Genomic DNA, 21,203 nt, shown 5'->3' on the forward strand with positions numbered 1-21,203 from the left:
TCCATCCACCCATCCATCCATCCATCCACCCATCCATCCATCCATCCCTCCATCCATCCCTCCATCCATCCATCCACCCATCCACCCATCCATCCATCCACCCATCCATCCCTCCACCCATCCATCCATCCCTCCACCCATCCATCCATCCCTCCACCCATCCATCCATCCATCCATCCATCCCTCCATCCACCCGCCCATCCATCCATCCCTCCACCCATCCACCCATCCCAGTAGTCAGATGGCCAACCCGGCCTTGGCTGAGCCTGCTCCAGCCTCCCATCCCATTCCATGACTCCATACCAGTTGGACAGGATGAGCCATCCCTGGCAGGGGCTGCCCAGGGAGGTGGTGGAGTCCCCACCCCTGGAGGTGTCCAAGGAATGACGGGATGTGACACTTGGACAAGGCGGGGATTGGCCCGATTGGACTCAGTGACCTCGGAGCTCTTTTCCAACCTTTACAATCCTGGGATTTCACGATCCCAAAGCTCTTTCCCAGCCTAAAAGACTCCCTGGTTCTATGAATCCAAGCTGGATGATTCCAAGTGCCAGGCTGGGGAGGGAGCAGGACCTCACCCCAACCCCACTGCCCTTCCAGGACCTTGGGCACGAAACACTACCCCATAAACTCTATCCCATAAACGCTATCCCATAAACACCATTCCAGCTCTGCCAGACCCAGGTGACACATCCCAGCTCCTTTCCTGGCAGAGTGCTTCCCTCCAGCCATCTGGGCTCCAGCCCAGCCATTCCCAGGCACTGGGAAGCTGGAGTGTGCACACGGGGGGGGGCTGGGACCGGGGGGGCAACCAGCCCCCCTCGGGAACTACAGCCGGGAATTGTGGGATGAGGGGCTGGGGAGTGGGATGAGGGGCTGGGGAGTGGGATGAGGGGCTGGGGGTTGGGGGATGAGAGTCAGGGGGTGTGGGATGAGAGTCAGGGGGTGTGGGATGAGGGGCTGGTGGTGTTGTGGGATGAGGGGCTGGGGGGTGTGGGATGAAGGCTGGGGGTTCTGGGATGAGAGGCTGGGAGAGTAGTGGGATGAGGGGCCAGGGGGGTTGTGGGATGAGGGGCTGGTGGTGTTGTGGGATGAAGGGTCCAGGGGGGCTGTGGGATGAAGCGTCCAGGGGGGCTGTGGGATAAGGGAACAGGAGGGTTGTGGGATGGAGGGCTGTGGGATGAAGGGTCGGGGGGCTGTGGGATGAGGGGTTGGGGGGGTGTGGGATGAGGGGCCAGGGGGTGTGGGATGAGGGAACAGGGGGGTTGTGGGATGAGGGGCTGGGGAGTTGTGGGATGAGGGTCAGGGAATGGTAGGATGAGGGGCCAGGGGGTTGTGGGATGAAGGGTTGGGGGGCTGTGGGATGAGGGGTGAGGAGGTGTGGGATGAGGGGCCAGGGGGTGTGGGATGAGGGGCTGGGGGTTGTGGGGTGAAGGACCAGGAGACTGGTGGGATGAGGGGCCGGGGGAGTTGTGAGATGAGGGGCTGGTGGTGGTGTGGGATGAGGGGAGGGGGAGTTGTTGGGATGAAGGGTGGGGGTTGTGGGATGAGGGGTGGGGGTTGTGGGATGAGGGGCTGGTGGTGTTGTGGGCTGAGGGGCCGGGGCAGACGCTTGTAAAAGCCCTGCTGTGGTTTCCCGGCCCAGCCCAGCCCAGCCCAGCTCACAGCTGGTTCCCAGATCTCCTCCAGGTCAAGCTCCACACTTTGTTCTGCTCTTTGAACTCACTGCCATTAAAGCAGAGGAAGGTGAAAGGCAGGGGGTGGCACAGGGGGGACCCGCTGCTCCAACACCTCCCCAGCCCCAGCTGAAAACCCCCTGCTTCCCTCCTTCTCCTCCTCCTTCTCCTCCTCCTCAGGGAGAACCAGGAATTTAGACCTCAATTCCCAAGAGCAGGAGAGGGATCAGTGCTGGGCTGTGCCTCGTTTTGTGCCTCTGACGACCCCCTTGATGTGGTGGCCCCAATACTGCCACATTAAAATTTGACAGGGGATATTGGGAAGGAATTCCTGGCTGGGAGGGTGGGCAGGCCCTGGAATAAATTTCCCAGAGAAGCTGTGGCTGCCCCTGGATCCCTGGAAGTGTCCAAGGCCAGGCTGGAGCAACCTGGACTAGTGGAAGGTGTCCCTGCCATGGTTAAACGGGATGATCTTTGAGGTCCCTTCCCACCCAAACCATTCCATGATCCCCCCAGGACCTAAACACCCCTTTTATGCCTTAAAGCAGAGTTTTCTCACAGAGGCAACTCCTGCCCCAAGGGTGTGGGTCAGAGGGGCACCAGGTGATGCCCAGGGTGGTCAAAGGGTCAGTGTTGGGGTGGTCAAGGGGTGGTTTTTGTGCAAACAAGGAAACACCTCCCCAGGTCTGGGAGATATTCCCAGATAGGGCAGAGGTTGGTTTTGCCCTTCCAGCTGCCCCCTGAGCCCTGAGGTGATCCCTGGGCACCGTGTGTGTGATCCTGTCTCCATCTAGTGACCCAAAACGAGATTCCTCCAGCAGCTGGAACATCAGGCTGGAGCTTCTCAGCCCAGGATGGACTTCAGAGCTCCCACAGCCCAGGGAAGTCACCCAAGGTCAGTGTTCCTGTGGCTGCACTGCAGGTCTGGTTCAATCCCAGGGTTTGGGGCACGGCCAAGCCTGGGAATGGTGCAGATCCAAGCTGGCCAGGGAGGTGGGGAGGATGGGGATGTGCCCACCAACCTGTTCTGGCCTCCATGGTACCCCCCCCATGAGCTCCAGCTCCACCCCTTGCTCTGGACAAAGGAAACTCCGCTATCCCAAAAGCTCCCAGTGCCCTTACCCTGCTCAGACAGGACGTACTCCTGATCCCTGAAGATGATCCGGTCGGATTTGTAGGTGGGAGCCTTGTAGTTGTGCTGCAGGGAGAAGAGGTGGAGCAGCTGGGAAGGGCGGAGCTGGTCCCGCCACTGGTTGGGCCCGGAGCTGAAACCAAACAGGACCAGGGAATTATGGAACGGGTTGGGTTGGAAAGACCTTCAAAACCATCCAGTTCCAGGGGCAGGGGACACCTTCCACCATCCCAGGTTGCTCCAAACTGGCCTTGGACACTCCCAGGGACGGGGCATCACCAACTTCCCCGGGCAGGCTGTGCACGGGGAGCGTCCCCAGCTCGGTGTGCCCGGGAGACACCGGGGGTGTGACGGGATCTCCCCGAGCATTTCCACGTTATCTGCCCCATTTGGGGCTCCTGGAGGAGAACCAGCACGGAGGGAAGTGTAGGTGCCCCTGGGGACCCCCCTGGTGCCCCCCCCGAGCCCCCCAGGGCCGGTACCCACACGCAGTAGGTCTGGGGCAGCCCGCAGCGCGCCCCGTAGCGCGACAGGAAACGGTTCTCCAGGTCGATGACGGTCTCCCCGATCTTCTCGTCCTTGGACAGCAGGTCGTAGTCGTACAGGGCCACCCGCAGGTCCTTCTCCAGGGGCAGGGTGCAGCTCAGCTCGAACATCCTGCACGGGGTGGGAGACATGGACGGGATGGGGGAGCCCTGGGAGGGACCCACTGCCCATCCCAACACCCCACTGGGAGGGACCCACTGCCCATCCCAACACCCCAATGGGATGGACCCACTCCCCATCCCAACCCCCCAGTGGGATGGACCCACTCCCCATCCCAACCCCCCAGTGGGATGGACCCACTCCCCATCCCAACACCCCACTGGGATGGACCCACTCCCCATCCCAACACACCAGTGGGATGGACCCACTCCCCACCCCAACCCCCCAGTGCCAGGGCTGTGTCGTGCTGGCTCAGTTTATCATGGAATCATGGAATGGTTTGGGTTGGGAGGGACCTGAAAGTTCATCCAGTTCCACGGGCAGGGACATCTCCCACCAGCCCAGGGTGCTCCAACCTGGCCTTGGACACTCCCAGGGATCCAGGGGCAGCCACAGCTTCTCTGCCCAACCTGGGACAGGGCCTCCCCACCCTCCCAGCCAGGAATTTCCTCCCAATATCCATCTAAACTCATCTCCCTGTCCATCCTGCTTTGCTGGGAAGGTGCCACTGGCAGCCTGAACTGGCAGGAGCTGCCTCAGGAAACCATGTTTATGGATAATTCTTTTCCAAGACATCCCACTTGGAGGTGTCCCGTCCCACAGCCCCAAACAGGTCTCCATCCATCCCATTTTTCCTCCAGACATCCAACCAAATCCCCTAAACGAAGAGTAGAATTTCCCTGGACTCCCTCTACCACCAGTGGGATGGGGATTATTCCTCCCCAAGGGAATTCCAGGTCTAAACAACCCTCCTGGTGTGTCCATTGATGACGGAGCAGAGCCAGTTCCACAGCTTGGAATTCCCAGGGAGAAGACGAACAACAGCCAAGGGAATCATGGAATGGTTTGGATGGGAGGAACCTTAAAATCCATTGGGATGGGAGGAACCTTAAAATCCCTCTAATTCCACCCCCTGCCACGGGCAGGGACACCTTCCACTATCCCAGGTTGCTCCAAGCCTCATCCAGCCTTGAGTGCAGGTTGGAACGGGAAGCTCTGGCTCATCCAGCACAATTCCCTCGACGTGACACAAAAAAAATCCCCCGGATCCCAAAGTGAATCCACACTCACTTCCCAAAGACAGGCTCCAGGGTGCAGGGCAGGTAATTCTCCTGGTCGTTGATGGATTTCTTTCCCACGGAAATCTTCACGTAGGGATCGCACTGGGGGGGGGGGAAGAGACAGGGAATCATGGAATGGGGTGGGAAGGACCTGAAATCCCACCCAGTCCCACCCTGGGCCAGGATGCTCCAAACCCCCCCCCTCTCACAGTTCCAGCAATCTTGGGAACTCAGCATTCCTTTAAAAAGGGGTTAAATTAACTCAAGGGCAAGAATAAAAAAAAGTCGGGAAAACGATCCAACTGCACCCAAAAGATTCCACCCAGCTCAGGGCCAGGGACCCCCCATCCCGAAAAAATTCCCTGGAAAAGGCACCCGGCACCAGTTCCTCGTCACTCTTCCCGGATTTGCCTTTTCCTGGAGATTTTTTTTTATAAGGAATGGATGGAAAAGCACCAGTCAGGGAATGGATACCCGGGATTCCCCAGGAGAATTCCCAGCCCGGGGGGTCAAATTCGGGTCAGTTTGGGGGTTTTTGGTGTGAAAAAAGAGCCTATTTATTTTTAATCCCCAGGAGTCAGTTATGGGAGATTTCCAAGGACTGGAAAAACCTCATTCCAAACCCATTTTCAAAAACCGGGCAGGTTCAAAAGCAGTTTCATTTTCTTCATACATTTTTCATGTATTTCATACAGATTTCACACTTTTCATATATTTTTATATATTTCATATATATTTCATATATATTTCATATATATTTCATATATATAAAATTTCTTATTTTTCATACATATATTTTATATCTATTTCATATATATAATATTTTTCATACATTTCTCTTAGATATTTAATATCTATATTAATATAATATATTATATTAATATCTATATTAATATAATATATTATATTAATATCTATATTAATATAATATAATATTAATTTAATATAATATCTATAATATCTATATTATTTCCCCTCTATATTTCATATCTCTTTCTTCACCTATTCAAATATCTCCCATCGTTTTCCTTAATTTTTCCCCTGTTTTCCAGTGGGAACAAAGACAGTTAAAAAGGATCTTTCCCTGAGATATTTTGGGGGGGGGGGGGGGGGACAAGTGACCCAAAGTGAACAAATAAAATAGAATAAAATAGTATAGAATAGAATAAAATAAAATAGGATAGTGTAGAATAAAATAAAATAGTATAGAATAAAATAGTATAGAATAGAATTAAATAAAATAGTATAGAATAGAATAAAATAAAATATTATAGAATGAAAAAAATAAAATAGTATAGAATAAAATAAAATAAAATAAAATAGTGTAGAATAAAATAAAATAGTATAGGATAAAATAAAATAAAAAAGTGTAGAATAAAATAAAATAAAAAAGTGTAGAATAAAATAGTGTAGAATAAAATAAAATAAAATAAAATAAAATAAAATATTATAGAATAAAAAAATAAAATGGTACAGAAGAAAATAAAATAGTGTAGAATAAAATAATAAAATAAAATAAAATAAAATAAAATAAAATAAAATAAAATAAAATAAAATAAAATAAAGACCCAATTGCCTTTTTGCCTTAAATTTTCCTTCCGCACTGGCAAAGGAATTCCTTGGAAAGAGAGAATTTTGTCGCCCTTTGGCACCAAAACCCCCCAAAAAACCCGCCAAAGAGCCAAAACTCCTTTCCACATTTGAACTAACCCTACGGAAAAATCCCTGTGGGAGGAGGAGGAGTTGGCTCTGGCATTCCCAGAGTCCCAACGGAGGCAGAAGAGAGGGACAGATCCCCGAATTTTGAGCGGAATCGGCGGATTTTGGTCGATTTTAATCAACCTGTGCCAAGATCCCGCCCCGGAGGCAGCGCGGAGCCCATTCCCAGCGGGATCCCGGGATACCTTCCCGTTGGGGTCCTTGGGCTGCAGGTCGAAGGCCCTGACGATGTAGACCCGGAGCAGACACTCCTGGAGGCCCCGCGCCGGGAGCTGCCGGAACTGCCGGGGCGGCGCCGGCACACGCGGATCCTCGGGAAGGGGGTAGATCCTGAAGGAACCCTGGGAAGGACACGGGAGTTCAGGAGAGATGGGTATCCCGAATGGATGGCGGGACGGATCGTGGAATCGTGGGATGGGATGGGATGGGTTGGGTGGGATGGGATGGGATGGGTTGGGATGGGTTGGGATGGGATGGGATGGGATGGGCTGGGATGGGAGGGGGTTGGGTTGGGTTGGGTGGGATGGGATGGGTGGGATGGGTTGGGTTGGGTTGGGTTGGATGGGTTGGGTTGGGTTGGGATGGGTTGGGATGGGTTGGGTTGGGATGGGATGGGTTGGGATGGGTTGGGTTGGGTTGGGTTGGGATGGGTTGGGTTGGGTTGGGTTGGGTTGGAATGGGATGGGATGGGATGGGATGGGAGGGACCTGAGAGGTTGTCTCGGGCCTGTGTGGGAAGAGACACCTCCCACTATCCCAGGGGCTCCAGCCTGGCCTTGGACACTCCCAGGGATTCAGGGGCAGCCACAGCTTCTCTGGGAATGTCATCCCAGGCCCTCCCCACCCCCACAGCCAGGAATTCCTTCCTGATATCCCACCTAACCCTGCCCTCTGGCAGTTTGAAGCCAGAATGGATTCATGGAACCATGGAATGGGTTGGGATGGGAGAGACCTTAAATCCCACCCAGTTCCACCCAGGGACACCTTCCACCATTCCAGGTTGCTCCAACCTGGCCTTGGACACTTCCAGAGATCCAGGGGCAGCCACAGCTTCTCTGCCCAACCTGGGCCAGGGCCTGCCCACCCTCACAACCAGGAATTCCTTCCCAATATCCCATTTAAATCTCCCCTTTTCCAGTCTGAAGCCATTCCCTGTGTCCTGTCCCTCCATCCCTTGTCCCCAGTCCCTCTCCAGCTCTCCTGGAGCCCCTTCAGGCCCTGCCAGGGGCTCTCAGCTCTCCCTGGAACCTTCTCTTCTCCAGGGGAACCCCCCCAGCTCTCCCAGCCTGGCTCCAGAGCAGAGGGGCTCCACAATCCTGGGATGGCTTGGGTGGGAAGGGATCATAAATCCCACTGATTCCACCCCTTGCCCTGGGCAGGGACACCTTCCTCTCTCCCAGGTTGCTCCAACCTGGCCTTGGACGCTCCCAGGGCTGGGGCAACCCCAGCTCCTGTAATTCCTGTAATTCCCGGCCCCCTGGAACGGTTTGGGTGGGAAGGGCCCTCCCAGTCCCCCCAATTCCAGGCCCTGGGAGCCGCCCCCACCTTGAACTCCCCCACGACCGAGGGGTCGTCGCCGCAGTCGCGGCTCCGGCCCCGGAGCAGGGGGAAGGTGTGGCAGAAGTCACAGAGGTGCTCGAACTCCTCCAGCTCCTCCAGCTCCGTCTCGTAGACCTGCAGGGAGAGACGGGATGGGGACGAGGATCCCTCCAACCTCCTCAGGCCCGGGAAAACCCCCCCAGGGATAAAATCCCGGGATCTCCCACCCCCTGGGATGGGGCTGGAGAGTCTGGCGACCCTACAATAAACACCAGCCCATCCCAAAGGGCTCCTCCGGGGTTTCCCACCAGACCCATGTTCCCGCTGGGAATGTTTTCCTTGAGGGTAGGAAAGGTCTTGTCCCGTTTTAGCCCTGCTGGGGCCTGGGTGTTAAATCCTGCCCCGTTTTTCTCATTCCCAAACAATTCCTAGGGCGGCCCTTCCTCAGCCACTTCCCAAGTGACATTTCCTGAAGGCAGCAGAGCTCCCAGAGAGGGTTTTGCAAAGCAATTTGGATTTTCAAAATAGGTATTTTTAAAACAATACTATTTATATTTTTATATAAAATTATATTTTTAAAACAATAATATTTATATTTATGTTTATATATAAATTATATTTTAAAGCAATAATATTTATATTTATATATAAATTGTATTTTAAAACAATAATATTTGTATTTAGATTTATATATAAAATTATATTTTTTTAAACAATAATATTTATATTTATATTCCTATATAAAATATCTTTTAAACAATAATATTTATATTTATATTTTATATAAATTATATTTTTAAACACTAATATTTTTATTTATAAATAAATTGTATTTTAAAACAATAATATTTATATTTTTATATAAAATTATATTTTAAAATAATATTTATATATAAAATATATTTTAAAACAATAATATTTATATTTATACATAAGTTATATTTTAAATAATAATATTGATATATATTTATATATAATTATATTTTTAAACAATAATATTTATATTTACATTTATATATAAAAATCTATCTTAAAATGATAATATTTATATTTATATATAAAATATATTTTAAAACAATAATATTTGTATTTATATTTTTATATAAAATTATATTTTTAATGATTATATTTATGTTTATCTTTATATTTATATATAAAAATTATATTTTTAAACAATAATATTTATATTTATATAACATATATTTTTAAACAATAATATTTATATATAATTTTTAAAACAATAATATTTATATTTTATATAAATATATTTTGAAACAATAATATTTACATTTTTATAAAAATTTTAAAACAATAATATTTATATTTATATAATATATATTTTAAACAATAATATTTATATTCATATATAACATATATTTAAACCAATAATATTTATATTTATATATAAAATATATTTTTAAAACAACACTTACCTTTAAAACAGAATTTTATTTTTAAAACAATATCTGATTTTAAAACAACACTTACCTTTAAAACAGTATTTTACTTTTAAAACAATATATATTTTTAAAACAAAACTCATCTTTAAAACACAACTCATTTTAAAAACAACACCCATTTTAAAACCAACATCCATTTGGAAAATATTCCAATTTTTTTTCCCTTGGGGAAACGTCCTAAAATTCCCCAAAAATTCCCGGCGAGGAGATCCGAGGAGCCGGAAATCAGGGAATGCCCTCACCTTCAGGGTGTCCAAGCCCTTCTCCAGGTAGGAGCCGCATTTTTCCCTCTCTCCTATGGAAGCGTAAAACTTGCTCCACCAGTCGATGAATTCTTCCTCCTGCAGGAAATCCCAGAGGAAAAAAATCCAAGGAAAAATCCCAAATTCCGGAGCCGAACTCCTGCCCTGACCCCAGTGCCGGGGGTTGGATCCCCCCGGGAGCTCCTCCGGCCCCCATTCCAGGGGATTTGGGGGATTCTCCTGGCCCAAATCCGTGACCCTTCTCCTGGGAGGATGGTTCTCCTTGGAAGGGCAAAGTAGAGCTCCCAGGAAAACAACGGGAGCGTTTTTAGGGAGATTCCGGCCCTTTGGAAGGTGCTTTTCCCGGGATTCTCCGTGCGGGACCACGCGGGGAACGAGACAAATGGACCCTGGCGCCACGATTTTGGGGACAGGGATTGACTTCCTGGTTGTGTCCCGGCACCACCCAACCCCCCCATCCCGACCCGGCCTGGGGGGGAAGGAAGAAATCCCTCCAATCCAGACATTCCCAGGAAAAATTAAGGACAAAACCCTCTTCCCACGATATCAGACCAAAAAGCAGGAAAATCCCACCCAGTTTCACCTCCCCCCAGGAAGGAGCAGTCGCCTCATTCCCGGCGCAAACCACTCCAGCCCCAAGAGGAAAACCACGGATTTTCCGAGAATCCCGGTTTTTTAAATTCCTAAAGCAAAGCCGGAGGGGCTTTGCCTGCGCTCCACGAAACATTCCCGCGGAACATTCCCACAAAATAATGATGCCTGATTCCAGAAGGCCACAGAATTCCAGGAATTACACCAGAGGTTTCTTGGAATTCTGTTGGAAGCCAATGGTGCGGGATTTCCATTGGACAGGCGTTGGATTTCATGGGAATATCACACAAATTAATTCCCTTTTTTTTTTTTGGAAAATCCTACTTTGCCTTCCATGACTTCCCCCGTTTTCGTGGAGCGTCGTGGCTTTCCTGGGACATCCCCCAGGGTTCCAAGGAAAGCCCTTGGATTCATCCCAGGACTTACCCACGGGATCTTCTGCAGCCCCAAGGAAAGGGGGGGGGGGAAAGATTTTAGTGGATTTTTACGGATGTTAGGACAAAAAAAACTGGGACAAATTAAAAAAGGGAGGGAAGGGGAGCAGCTGGAATGTTAATAGGGAAGGGTATGAATCCATTTGGGAATGGGACAGGCAGGGAGAGCAATGGATCCACCACGCCAAGGATGGATTGAGGGATTTCATGGAGCAACCAAGGGGGGGTCAAAATTCCCTCCAGGGATCCCAAATTCCCTCCCAGGTATCCCAAATCCACTCCAGGGATCCCAGATTCATTCCCAGGGATCCAAATCCACTCCAGGGATCCCAGATTCATTCCCAGGGATCCAAATCCACTCCAGGGATCCCAGATTCATTCCCAGGGATCCCAAATCCCCTCCAGGGATCCCAGATTCATTCCCAGGGATCCCAAATCCCCTCCAGGGATCCCAGATTCATTCCCAGGGATCCCAAATCCCCTCCAGGGATCCCAGATTCATTCCCAGGGATCCCAAATCACTTCCAGGGATCCCAAATTCCTTCCCAGGTATTCCAAATCCACTCCAGGGATCCCAGATTCATTCCCAAGGATCCCAAATCCCCTCCAGGGATCCCAGATTCATTCCCAGGTATCCCAAATCACCTCCAGGGATCTCAAATCCCTTGCAAGTATCCCAAATTCCCTCCAGGTAGCCAAAATTCCCTCCAGGAAGCTAAAATTCCCTCGAAATGCCCAAATCACCTCTGGAAAGCCAAAATTCCCTTGGGACACCCAAAATTCCCTTGGGACAGCCCAAATCACCTCCAGGTATCCCAAATTCCCTCCAGGGAGCCAAAACTCCCTCCAAGTGTCCCCAAATCCCTTCCAGGTAGCCCAAATGACTTTGGGATAGTCAAAATTCCCTCAGGATATCCCAAATCACCTCCAGTGGTTTATCCTGGACACTGTCCAGAGGGTCTCCAGGTCGGGATCTGTTCCCTGAGCCTGGAGCAGGTGGTTGAGGGACCTCCTGCATTCCCTCTCCAGCTTTTCCATGGATCCCACGGGATCAACCCCCGGCTGAGCATCACTTGGGGGATAAATTTAATCCCAAGGGATCAAAGCCTCCAATTTGAGCTTGGAAAGGGGCTCCTCCAGACCTGGAAGTGAGTTATCCAGAGGTTTCCTGTCTCCCCATCCCTGTTCTCCCGGAGCAGGGATCACCACAAGGTGGGCTGGCACCTTTATCCCAATTCTCCCAGGCTGGAATCACGATCCCAAACGTTTTCCCGCTCACTACTGGGATAAAGTCCAAGCCTTTCCAGCTCCAGGGAGCCCAGCTTTGGAATTCTCTGCTAACACGGGAAAATCCACCTTTAACACGGGATCAGCGGGATGATCCAGGATTATTTCACCAGTGGGACCAGCTCATCAGTTTTCCAGGGAAAGGGAAGCAGGAGAGCCCATTCCAGGGGGGAATCCCAAAGACAGAAATATCTTATGGCCAAAAGCTTCCAGAAATACAGAAATTCCAGTATTATTTTTTTTTTAATGCCTTAAATCCCCGGAATTCCCCAGTGGGCTGAAATTCCTGGGATTGTGGTTTGGGCACAGCCAGGGCACTCAGGGAACGTGCTGAGCTTCCACGGAGTGGGGAAACCTCTGGGGAATCCCTGAGGTTCCTCAGACATGGCCTGGAGGATCCCTGGATCAGGGCTTGGGATCAGCAGAGCTGCTGCTTCCTCCTCCCTCGGGATAACAGGGAATGGGGTGGGAGCTCTGCCTGATCCCCCAGCTCTTCCCTCCCTTGGATCCCCAAACCCACTCCTGCGTCACCCCAACGGCTCCGGGGACGTTTTCAATCCCATTTTTTCCCAATCCCGGGGGGAATTCCCTGTTTTTAACCCCATTTTGGTCGGGAAGGCCGAGCCGCAGGGATTTCCCCCCCCTGCCCAGGGTTCCCTGTGACCACGAGCCCATCCCATGGGATGCATTCCCAACGGAGATCCCAGGAACCTGGGCTTGTCCAGCACAACCCAGCTGTCCCAGGAGTTGTTGGAATGGCTGTTTCAGCCTGGAGAAAGACGTGGAAAGCTGGGAAATTCCCACACCATGGACAAATCAGCTGCTGGTGGAACTTAATCCCTACCAGCACCTTCCAGGGCAACTGAGGCAGGGCCAGGATGGGGCCCAGGCAGAGCCTGGAGCGGAGCAGCAGCGGGAAAACGGGAGCCTCGATCCTTATCCCTGTTCTCCTGCTCACTCCGGCTCTTCCCAGTGGGAATACAGAGAATTACAGCAACAAACCTGCCCAAAGCAGCTGAGCCACCACCTCAGGCTGGGCCTGCTCATCCCTCACGGCTGGAGGCACAATTCCTGCCGGGGGAAAGCTCTGGAGCTGGGATGGGATGATCCCTCTGGAAAAGGCCGGGATGTCCAGGCCTTTCCCCTGGTTCCTCCAGCCCATCTGGGCTGGGTTGAAGGGAGGATTTCTCCCTTCTCCCTTCAGGAAGGAATTCCTGCCTGGGAGGGTGGGGAGGCCCTGGAATGAATTTCCCAGAGAAGCTGTGGCTGCCCCTGGGTCCCTGGAAGTGTCCAAGGCCAGCTTGGAGCAACCTGGGATAGGGGAAGGTGTCCCTGCCTGTGGCAGGGAGTGGGACTGGATGGGATATTAAGGTCCCTTCCAACTCAAACCATTCCAGGATTCTACAGTTGGGAATCTTTCCTCCCAGACCCCTGCAAAATGTAACAAGTGGTGAGGACACAGCTCCAAATTTGGGATAAAACCAGAGACAGGACAAAGGGGAATGGCTTCCCACTTCCAGAGGGCAGGGAGAGATGGGACATTGGGGAGGAATTCTTCCCTGTGAGGATGGTGAGGCATGGGAATGAATTTCCCAGGGAAGCCGTGGCTGCCCCTGGAAGTGTCCAAGGCCAGGTTGGAGCAACCTGGGAGAGTGGAAGGTGTCCCTGGAACTGGATGGGAACTCCCCTCCCAAGCCAAGCCATTCCATGACTCCATTGTGGGAATCCAGCATTCCCTGCGGATTGATCAGGGAGGGCTTTTTCCCCCCTGGCCAGGGGCTGTCTCCCAGTTGGGAATAAAAGGAAGAGGGGGAACATTCCGGGAGGCAGCTCCTTGGCAGCCATTCCCAGGAGGAGACATCCAGAGCCAGGAGCTCTTCCAAGAGCCGGTAACCGGAGAAGCCGTGAAATGTGTGCTGGGCTCCGCGGGGAGCAAAGCCAGCAAACAACCAATTAGCCCAAATCACTCCCAGGTTTGGGTTCCACGGATTCGGCTCCGTTCCCGTGTCCTTCCACGGGATATTTGTGTGGGACGAGGAACGCTCAGCTGGAGGGACGGGGGAGGCACCGCGGGGAGAGGACCTTGGAGGGATTCCCGGGGGGAATGGGAGCCTCCTCTTTGGAGTTCCATGGCTCAGGGGTGGCTCAGGGCTCCTCCTGAGCTCCTCTCCTCTGGGAGATGCCCAAGAATCATGGAATCACGGAATGGGTTGGGTTGGGAGGGACCTGAAAGCCCATCCAGTTCCACCCAGGGACACCTTCCACTCTCCCAGGTTGCTCCAACCTGGCCTTGGACACTCCCAGGGATCCCGGGGCAGCCACAGCTTCTCTGGGAAATCCATTCCAGCCCCTCCCCACCCTCCCAGGCAGGAATTCCTTCCCCATATCCCATCCCTCCCTCTGGCAGTGTGAACCCATCCCTTGCCATTAACACCACAGTGGGAGGTGGATCCCAGGGAAATCCAGGACCCCCTTCCCGGACTCCACACTGGGCTGGAGCTTTTGGGCTGGAAAAGCCTTTTTTCCTAATATTTCCTCCCCAGCTGCAGCCCCTGCCCCTCATCCCACAGCTCCTGCTTTCCTGGGAAGCTCCAAAGCTCTGAAGGAGCAGGAGGTGGGACAGGGACGTTCACGGGCCAACTCCATGACCAGCTTCCCAAACCAGGATGGTTTTCCCAAGGGAACATCCACATCTCCCTGCAAAGTGGGGTTTGTTACATCACATCCCATCATCCCGTAGGATCCTGGGGAAAACCAGGATGAGGGATCTATTCCTGCCTCCCATTCTGCTGCTTTTATTTTAAATTAACGATTTGCAGCTTTTCTCCTCCCTTTTTTTCCCCCCCCCTATTTTACGGGAACTAAACCAAAACCACGCTCCTGTAAATTCCAAATGCTGATGGACAGGGATGGGGAAGGGATTCATGGAGGGTTTGTGTCCATGGTTGGGATCCCAGCACTGGACACATCCCACAAACCACCCCAGGGGGCAACATTTGGGTCCAGAGGTGCTGCAGAGGCACAGGGAGAGCCCAACCAGAACTGCTCAGGGATAGATGGAATACTGGGAAAGAATTCCAGCCTGTGAGGGTGGGAAGGCCCTGGCACAGGTTGCCCAGAGAAGCTGGATGAGGGTAATTAAAGAATCCTGGAATGGTTTGGGTGGGAAGGGACCTTAAAGATCATCTCATTCCACCCTTGCCATGGGCAGGGACGTGGCAGGGACATCCCACTCTCCCAGGTTGCTCCAACCTGGCCTTGGACACTTCCAGGGATCCAGGGGCAGCCACAGCTTCTCTGGGCAACCTGTGCCAGGGGCTCCCCACCCTCACAGCCAGGAATTCCTTCCCAATATCCCATCCATCCCTGCCCTCTGGCAGTGGGAAGCCATTCCCTGTGTGCTGTCCCTCCCTGCCTTGTCCCCAGTCCCTCTCCAGCTCTCCTGGAGCCCCTTCAGGCCCTGCCAGGGGCTCTCAGCTCTCCTTGGAGCTTTCCCTTCTCCAGGCTGAACAATCCCAGCTTTCCCAGCCTTTCCTCCCAGCAGAGCTGCTCCATCCCTCTGCTCATCCAGGTGCCCCCTCTGGACTCTCTCCAACAGCTCCACATCCTTCCTGCTCCAGAGCAGGACCCGGAATTCCTCCCCAGCCCCAACTCCTTCCCTTGGGCAGGAAGGAGAATCCATTCCCCGTGGAACTGCCACGTTGCCGAGCAGCAGTGGGGTCTTCCCCAGTAGGAAATGCCTCTTCCCCATCTCCACATGCCCACCAATCCCAGATAAAAGCCCTCGAGGAAGCCACGAATTGGAAGTGAAGCGATACCTACGGGAGGCGGGGCCCCGGCGGGAGGGAGGGTAATTAGTGCAGAGCTGGTCACGCCCTCGGCAAGCTACAAATCAAAAGGATCCGTTAGCCATGGAATTAGAGGGAAAAGGGGGAGCACACATGGGCAAAAGCACCACTGGGGAGAAATCAAAGCCATTAATCCAAGGAAATCCGCCCTGGGGACGAGGCCTCCCGGGACGAGGCAGCCTCGGCAGGGTTTGGGTTTTTAGGGATGTTCAGCAGATTGGACACGGTTACAGGGAATGGACGGGATGCCAGAGGGGGAAATGTGGGATGGAAAAGCTGTTAATGCTTTCCAGCGGAGCAGGGAATCTCCCTGGGCACAACGGGGCACGTTCATCCCGGGAGCCCGGGGGGGGTTTAAAGGGATCAGCAAAGCTCAGGACCAAGGCCCAGCTCCAAGCTCAGCCTGTCCTGGGCGGCCCAAGAGCTGCCATCCCTGCCCTGGGCACCAAGCTCTGCTCCTGCTGCCCAAGGCTTGGTCCCTTGGAGGTGGGAGAGGGGGACAAACGAGAATATTCTTCCCAGAAAACATCAGCCCCATCCCACCAGCATTCCCTGAGCTCCTCCCCCAACACGCTGCTCTGAGCCCCACCCCGGACCTGAAACCAGCTGAAAACACCCCATTTCCAGCTGAAAACACCCCAATCCCAGCTGCTCCACGGGGAAAACATTCCCCAAGGCTCAACTCCAACCAGGACCCCCCCCCAGCTCCGGGAGGCTGCTGGGAACGGCCTCTCCATGATTTATCCACGAGCAGAAGGACAAAGCCCTGCTCATCCCTTGGGGCTGCACATGGACACCAGGGATGTCCTTCCCGAGCTGCTTCCCAGGGGAATGACCCCGTGGAGAACAGGGAATGCAGAGCAGGCAGGACTTCAGCCCTTCCAAAACCCCGCTCCAGGTCCATCTCCCAAACTAGAAGGGATCAGCCTGGAAAAGCAGCTTTTCCGTGGGTTTGAGGAGCTTTTCCCATCCCTCTGGATGACCACGGTGTGGTTCACGTGCACATCAAGTGCTCTGAACTCCAGCTGAACTCCTCTTCCCCCCTGGATGGGGGGGTCAACACTCCCCAGCCCTGGAGCAGGGGGGGATTCACCTCTGCTTGTTTTCCCCGTTCCCGAGGAGGACAACAGAGGGATCCTTTGTTCCCAACATCCATCGGAGCAGGGAGCAAGGCCAGGCCTGGCAAGGAGGGAGAAAAGCTCTGGAGCCACCCACTGAAGCACAGCCCTGCACAATCCTGGCTCCTGCTTCCAAGGTCACGGCTGGGAGAGCCCTGGGAATGGGCTCCTGGGCTGGGATCCATCCCTCTTTCCCAGGGAGAAGGAACAGGATGGTCTCTGCAGGCTGGGAGAGCCCTGGGAATGGGCTCCTGGCCTGGGATCCATCCCTCATTCCCAGGGAGAAGGAGCAGGATGGTCTCTGCAGGCTGGGAGTGCTCCTTGACCCCCCGGATCTGCCCCCAAACGGGAGCAGGGCGGGGTGAGAGGACCCTGATGATCCACTCACGTCCCAACCCTGACCACCTCCAGGGCAGGAACAGCTTCCAGCGCCAGGATTCAGGGGTCAGGGAGGGAGAAGGTGGGAATTTCGGTTTGGCTTTCCAGGAACAAGCTCCCTCCTCTCCCAAAACAAAAAGGGAAAGACAAACAAACAAACTAACAGAGGACAAACGTGGGGGCAAAGTGAACAACTCGGCTCAGGGCAGGGGTTGTTTGGGAAGTGTTTGTTCCCATAAAACATCATCCAAATCTTCCCCTCTGGAAGGGCTGGAGCGGAGGGGTTTGGCTTTGCCACATCCCTCTCCCCCTTTTCCTCCCGTTTCAGCTGTTCCCTGAATTTGATGGGAGTTGGGAGATGTTTTTCCATCGGCTTTTAACCACCCCAAGGAACAACGTATGGATTGCAAACCTCTCTCCTGTCCCTTCCTCTGGGATCTCTGCAGCTCCTGTGCTGATTCCCCACTCCTGGGAGCAGCCCCTGGAGCTCCAAACGCTGGGAACATCCGTACAGAGGGGGGGGTGTGTCCCTATCCAGGGGTTTCATCCCCCAAAAGCTGATGGGAGATGTGTGTTGGTCACATCCCCATGAAATCCCTGCGAGGTTTTGGGTGGGAGAGCCCCGGAGATCCCAGGGATTCCCAGAGGGAAGGGCTGAGCTGCTCCAGCTCTCCCAGCTCCAGGAGCATCACAAGAAAGGTGCTCATGACTACTGTTGTCCTGGAGGATTTTTGGGAAGAAAGCCCTGCCTGTGGGTCCCAGAATCATGGAATCAGGGAATGGGTTGGGTTGGGAAAGACCTTAGAGACCATCCAACCCCACCCCTGCCATGGGCAGGGACACCTTCCACTGGCCCAGGTTGCTCCAAGCCCCGTCCAGCCTGGCCTTGGACACTTCCAGGGATGGGGACTTGGAGTGGGAGCACCAGCCTGGGGGTGGGATAAGTGGCCAGGACAGGGCCAGTCCAGGCTGGAGTCCCACAGCCACGGGATTGGCTGGGAACTGGCCAAAATCTTCATTCCCAGCCTGATTTGGGCTCCCAGGCCGAGCCCACCCTGGGACACGCCCCCGGGGATCCAATGGCACCACGGAATCCTTGGGAATAGAAACGCTGGGGAGCCACCAAGGGGATGGACAAGGAGCAGGACTGATGCCCAAGTGCCACATCTTCCTGCCCACCCCTGGAAGTGCCCAAGGCCAGGAAAGGCGAGGCAGGAGACACCCGAGGGGCAGATCCTTCCCCAAAGCTCAGGCTCTTCCAGCCCGAGGTTCCCTGCGGCACCTCCAGCCTTTGGAACGGGGGGGAAAGGCAATTCCAGCACGTGCCCAGGACACCAAAGGGACAGGAGACCACGGGAAGCTGCACCAAACGTTCCTGGCACCACTCCCAGGGCCACCAGGATCACCTGTGGATCACCTGTGGATCTGCCCAGCCCGGCACAGGCAGGGCTGTCCCAGAGGGGACACCCCTGCTGGGGCAGGAACACGGGGATTACGGGAATGGGAAGCTCCAGGGAGGAGAACAGCAGCTCCAGGGGCGTGTCCAGCCTGATCCACCCACGAGGGACAGCTGAGATCCCTCAAACTCACGGCACAGGGAGCTTGGAACACCCCCCTCCTTCCCTGCCTGAGCTGTGCAGCTCCACAGAGCCTGGATTGTGGATCCTGGAGCTGCTGGAAGCAGCAACGGGGTTTGGAAGTAGCAAAGGAACCTTCCAAGAGGAAAAGTGGGAAAAGGAGACCTGGCGTGGGGTGAGGATGATGGAACCTCGGGGAATCTTTGCTTCCAGCCTGGCCTTGGGAAAACTGTCCCATCATCTCCCAGCACCAGTTCACCTCCCAGTGCTGGGATAAATCCCTCCAAGGGATTATTTATCCCTCCCATCCCCTCTTTGGGACAGTGCCTGTCCTTCCCAAGGGGTGACTCCAGACCTTGTCCAGCCTCAAACCAAACCCCGCAGTGAGGAGGAGACGCTGAAGGAAGAGCCTGGTGTGGAGAGAGTCCCTTGTCCTCTCCCAGAAGAGCCAACCCAGCCCCTCACACGGAAAGCAGGGAAGGAGGATGAGTTTGGGGATGTGCAGGTGGAGGGGGGGGGTGGAAGGGGATGGAAGCTTCAAAGGGAGGGAGAGAACCAGCCAAGGCCTCCCAGGGCATCACTTCAGCCCTCCAGCCTCCCAGGGTCCCCCAGAGCACCCAGAGGATCCCGCTGTCCCCCCCTGCCCTGTTTTCCATACCTGGACAGGGAGCAGGGGCTCCTTGTCGTCGATGTCGATGAGGACGTCGTCCCCGGGCGTGAGGCTCACGTCGTCTGCAGGGAGGGCACGGCATGGCAGGGCAGCCAGGGGCACCCAGAGCCTTGGGGTGACACCCTGCACCCCACCCAGAGCCCTCACACCACCCATGGCTCGTGTCCATGATCCCAACCTCATCCAGACCCTTTGCACCACCCACAGCTCCTGTCCCTGATCCCAACCTCATCCAGACCCTTCACACCACCCACGGCTCCTGTCCCTGATCCCAACCCCACCCAGACCCTTCACACCACCCACGGCTCGTGTCCATGATCCCAACCTTGTCCAGAGCCCTCACACCACCCACGGCTCCTGTCCCTGATCCCAACCTCATCCAGACCCTTCCCACCACCCATGGCTCCTGTCCATGATCCCAACCCCTCCCAGAGCCCTCACACCACCCATAGCTCATGTCCCTGGTCCCAACCACATCTTCACAATCCCAGCCTTGTCCGGGCCCTCCACAGAACCCAAAAACTCATCCTCACGATCCCAACCTCTCCCAGAGCCCTCACACCACCCACAGCTCATGTCCCTGATCCCAACATTGCCCAGTCAGAAATCCCAAAGCAGAGACACCTTGGGATCAACATCCATCAACCTCATCCAGACCCTTCACTCCACCCAAAAATTCATCTTCGTGATCCCAACCCCACCCAGAGCCCTCACACCCCCCACGGCTCCTGTCCCTGATCCCAACCTCATCCAGGCCCTCACAGCACCCAAAGTTCATCTTCCTGCAGGTTGACCAGCCTGGCCCAAGGACAGCCCATCCCACCAGCCAGTCCCAGATCTAAACTCATCCTTGGCACCTCCCGGGGTTTTTGGACCAGGACTAGAGCTGGGCTGAGCTCAAAGCCACGTGGGCAGCGACCCACGGCTCCTCCTGGAGAAGGGAGGGCTCCAGGAAGGCTTGGACAAGGACATGGAGGGACAGGACAAGAGGGAATGGATCGAGCTGAGGGAGGGTTAGGTGGGTTAGGTGGGATGTTGGGAAGGAATTCCTCCCTGTGAGGGTGGGGAGGGGCCGGGATAGAATTCCCAGAGAAGCTGTGGCTGCCCCTGGATCCCTGGGAGTGTCCAAGGCCAGGCTGGAGCAACCCGGGCTGGTGGGAGGTGTCCCTGGGCGGGCCTGGACGATCCTTCAGGTCCCTCCCCACCCGCCCCATTCCCTGCTCCGTGAGGATCCCGTGCCAGCCCATCCCGTACCTCCGTGCCCGGGGGGCCGGGCGGTGTCCTGGCCGGAGGGATCCCACCGGAAGGGCTCCAGGGAGCGCACGGAGCACTGTCCCACCACGGGCCGGCGCCCGAAGGGACGGTTGTCCAGGACCTTGATGACGATGGGGGGGCTGTAGAGGCTCTCCTTGGGCAGGCGCTGCGGGAACGGGGGGGGTCAGGACACGGGGCAGGGGGGCAGAGCTGCTGCCCCACCCCACAGGGAACGGGGGCAGAACCAACTGCACCACGAGGGGCTTGGTTATGGGGCTCCAGGGCCCTTCACCGGAAAACCCACTGTTATGGGACTCTGAGGTTCTCCACCATAAGATTCATTTTTGTGGGACTCCAGGTCCTTCACCAAAAGATTAATTTTAATGGTGCCCCCAGGTCTTTCACTGTAAGGTTCATTTTTATGGAGCTCTGAGGTCCTTCACCACAAGATGCCTTTTTATGGGACTTTAAGGTCATTCACCATAAAATCCA

The 21,203-nt window shown here is 53.9% G+C and overlaps 1 protein-coding gene across 1 annotated transcript in view; it reads right to left on the reverse strand.

Annotated features, from left to right (window-relative positions):
- Positions 1 to 20,877, reverse strand: part of LOC113998967 (dysferlin-like) — a gene marked incomplete at its 5' end in the record, with an annotated part of 42,482 nt that extends 21,605 nt beyond the window's left edge. The window contains 10 exons of the mRNA XM_039380244.1: positions 2,744 to 2,941; positions 3,295 to 3,465; positions 4,585 to 4,676; positions 6,479 to 6,634; positions 7,838 to 7,966; positions 9,534 to 9,632; positions 10,572 to 10,583; positions 15,689 to 15,751; positions 19,446 to 19,519; positions 20,712 to 20,877. Of these exons, the coding sequence (XP_039236178.1) occupies positions 2,744 to 2,941; positions 3,295 to 3,465; positions 4,585 to 4,676; positions 6,479 to 6,634; positions 7,838 to 7,966; positions 9,534 to 9,632; positions 10,572 to 10,583; positions 15,689 to 15,751; positions 19,446 to 19,519; positions 20,712 to 20,877 (1,160 nt within the window). The remainder of the gene's footprint in view (positions 1 to 2,743; positions 2,942 to 3,294; positions 3,466 to 4,584; positions 4,677 to 6,478; positions 6,635 to 7,837; positions 7,967 to 9,533; positions 9,633 to 10,571; positions 10,584 to 15,688; positions 15,752 to 19,445; positions 19,520 to 20,711) is intronic.
- Between the last annotated feature and the right edge of the window lie 326 nt (positions 20,878 to 21,203).

Source organism: Pipra filicauda, unplaced genomic scaffold (genome assembly GCF_003945595.2).
Source record: "Pipra filicauda isolate LSUMZ 115617 unplaced genomic scaffold, ASM394559v2 scaffold1077_size81871_pilon, whole genome shotgun sequence".
NCBI classification, from domain to species: domain Eukaryota; kingdom Metazoa; phylum Chordata; class Aves; order Passeriformes; family Pipridae; genus Pipra; species Pipra filicauda.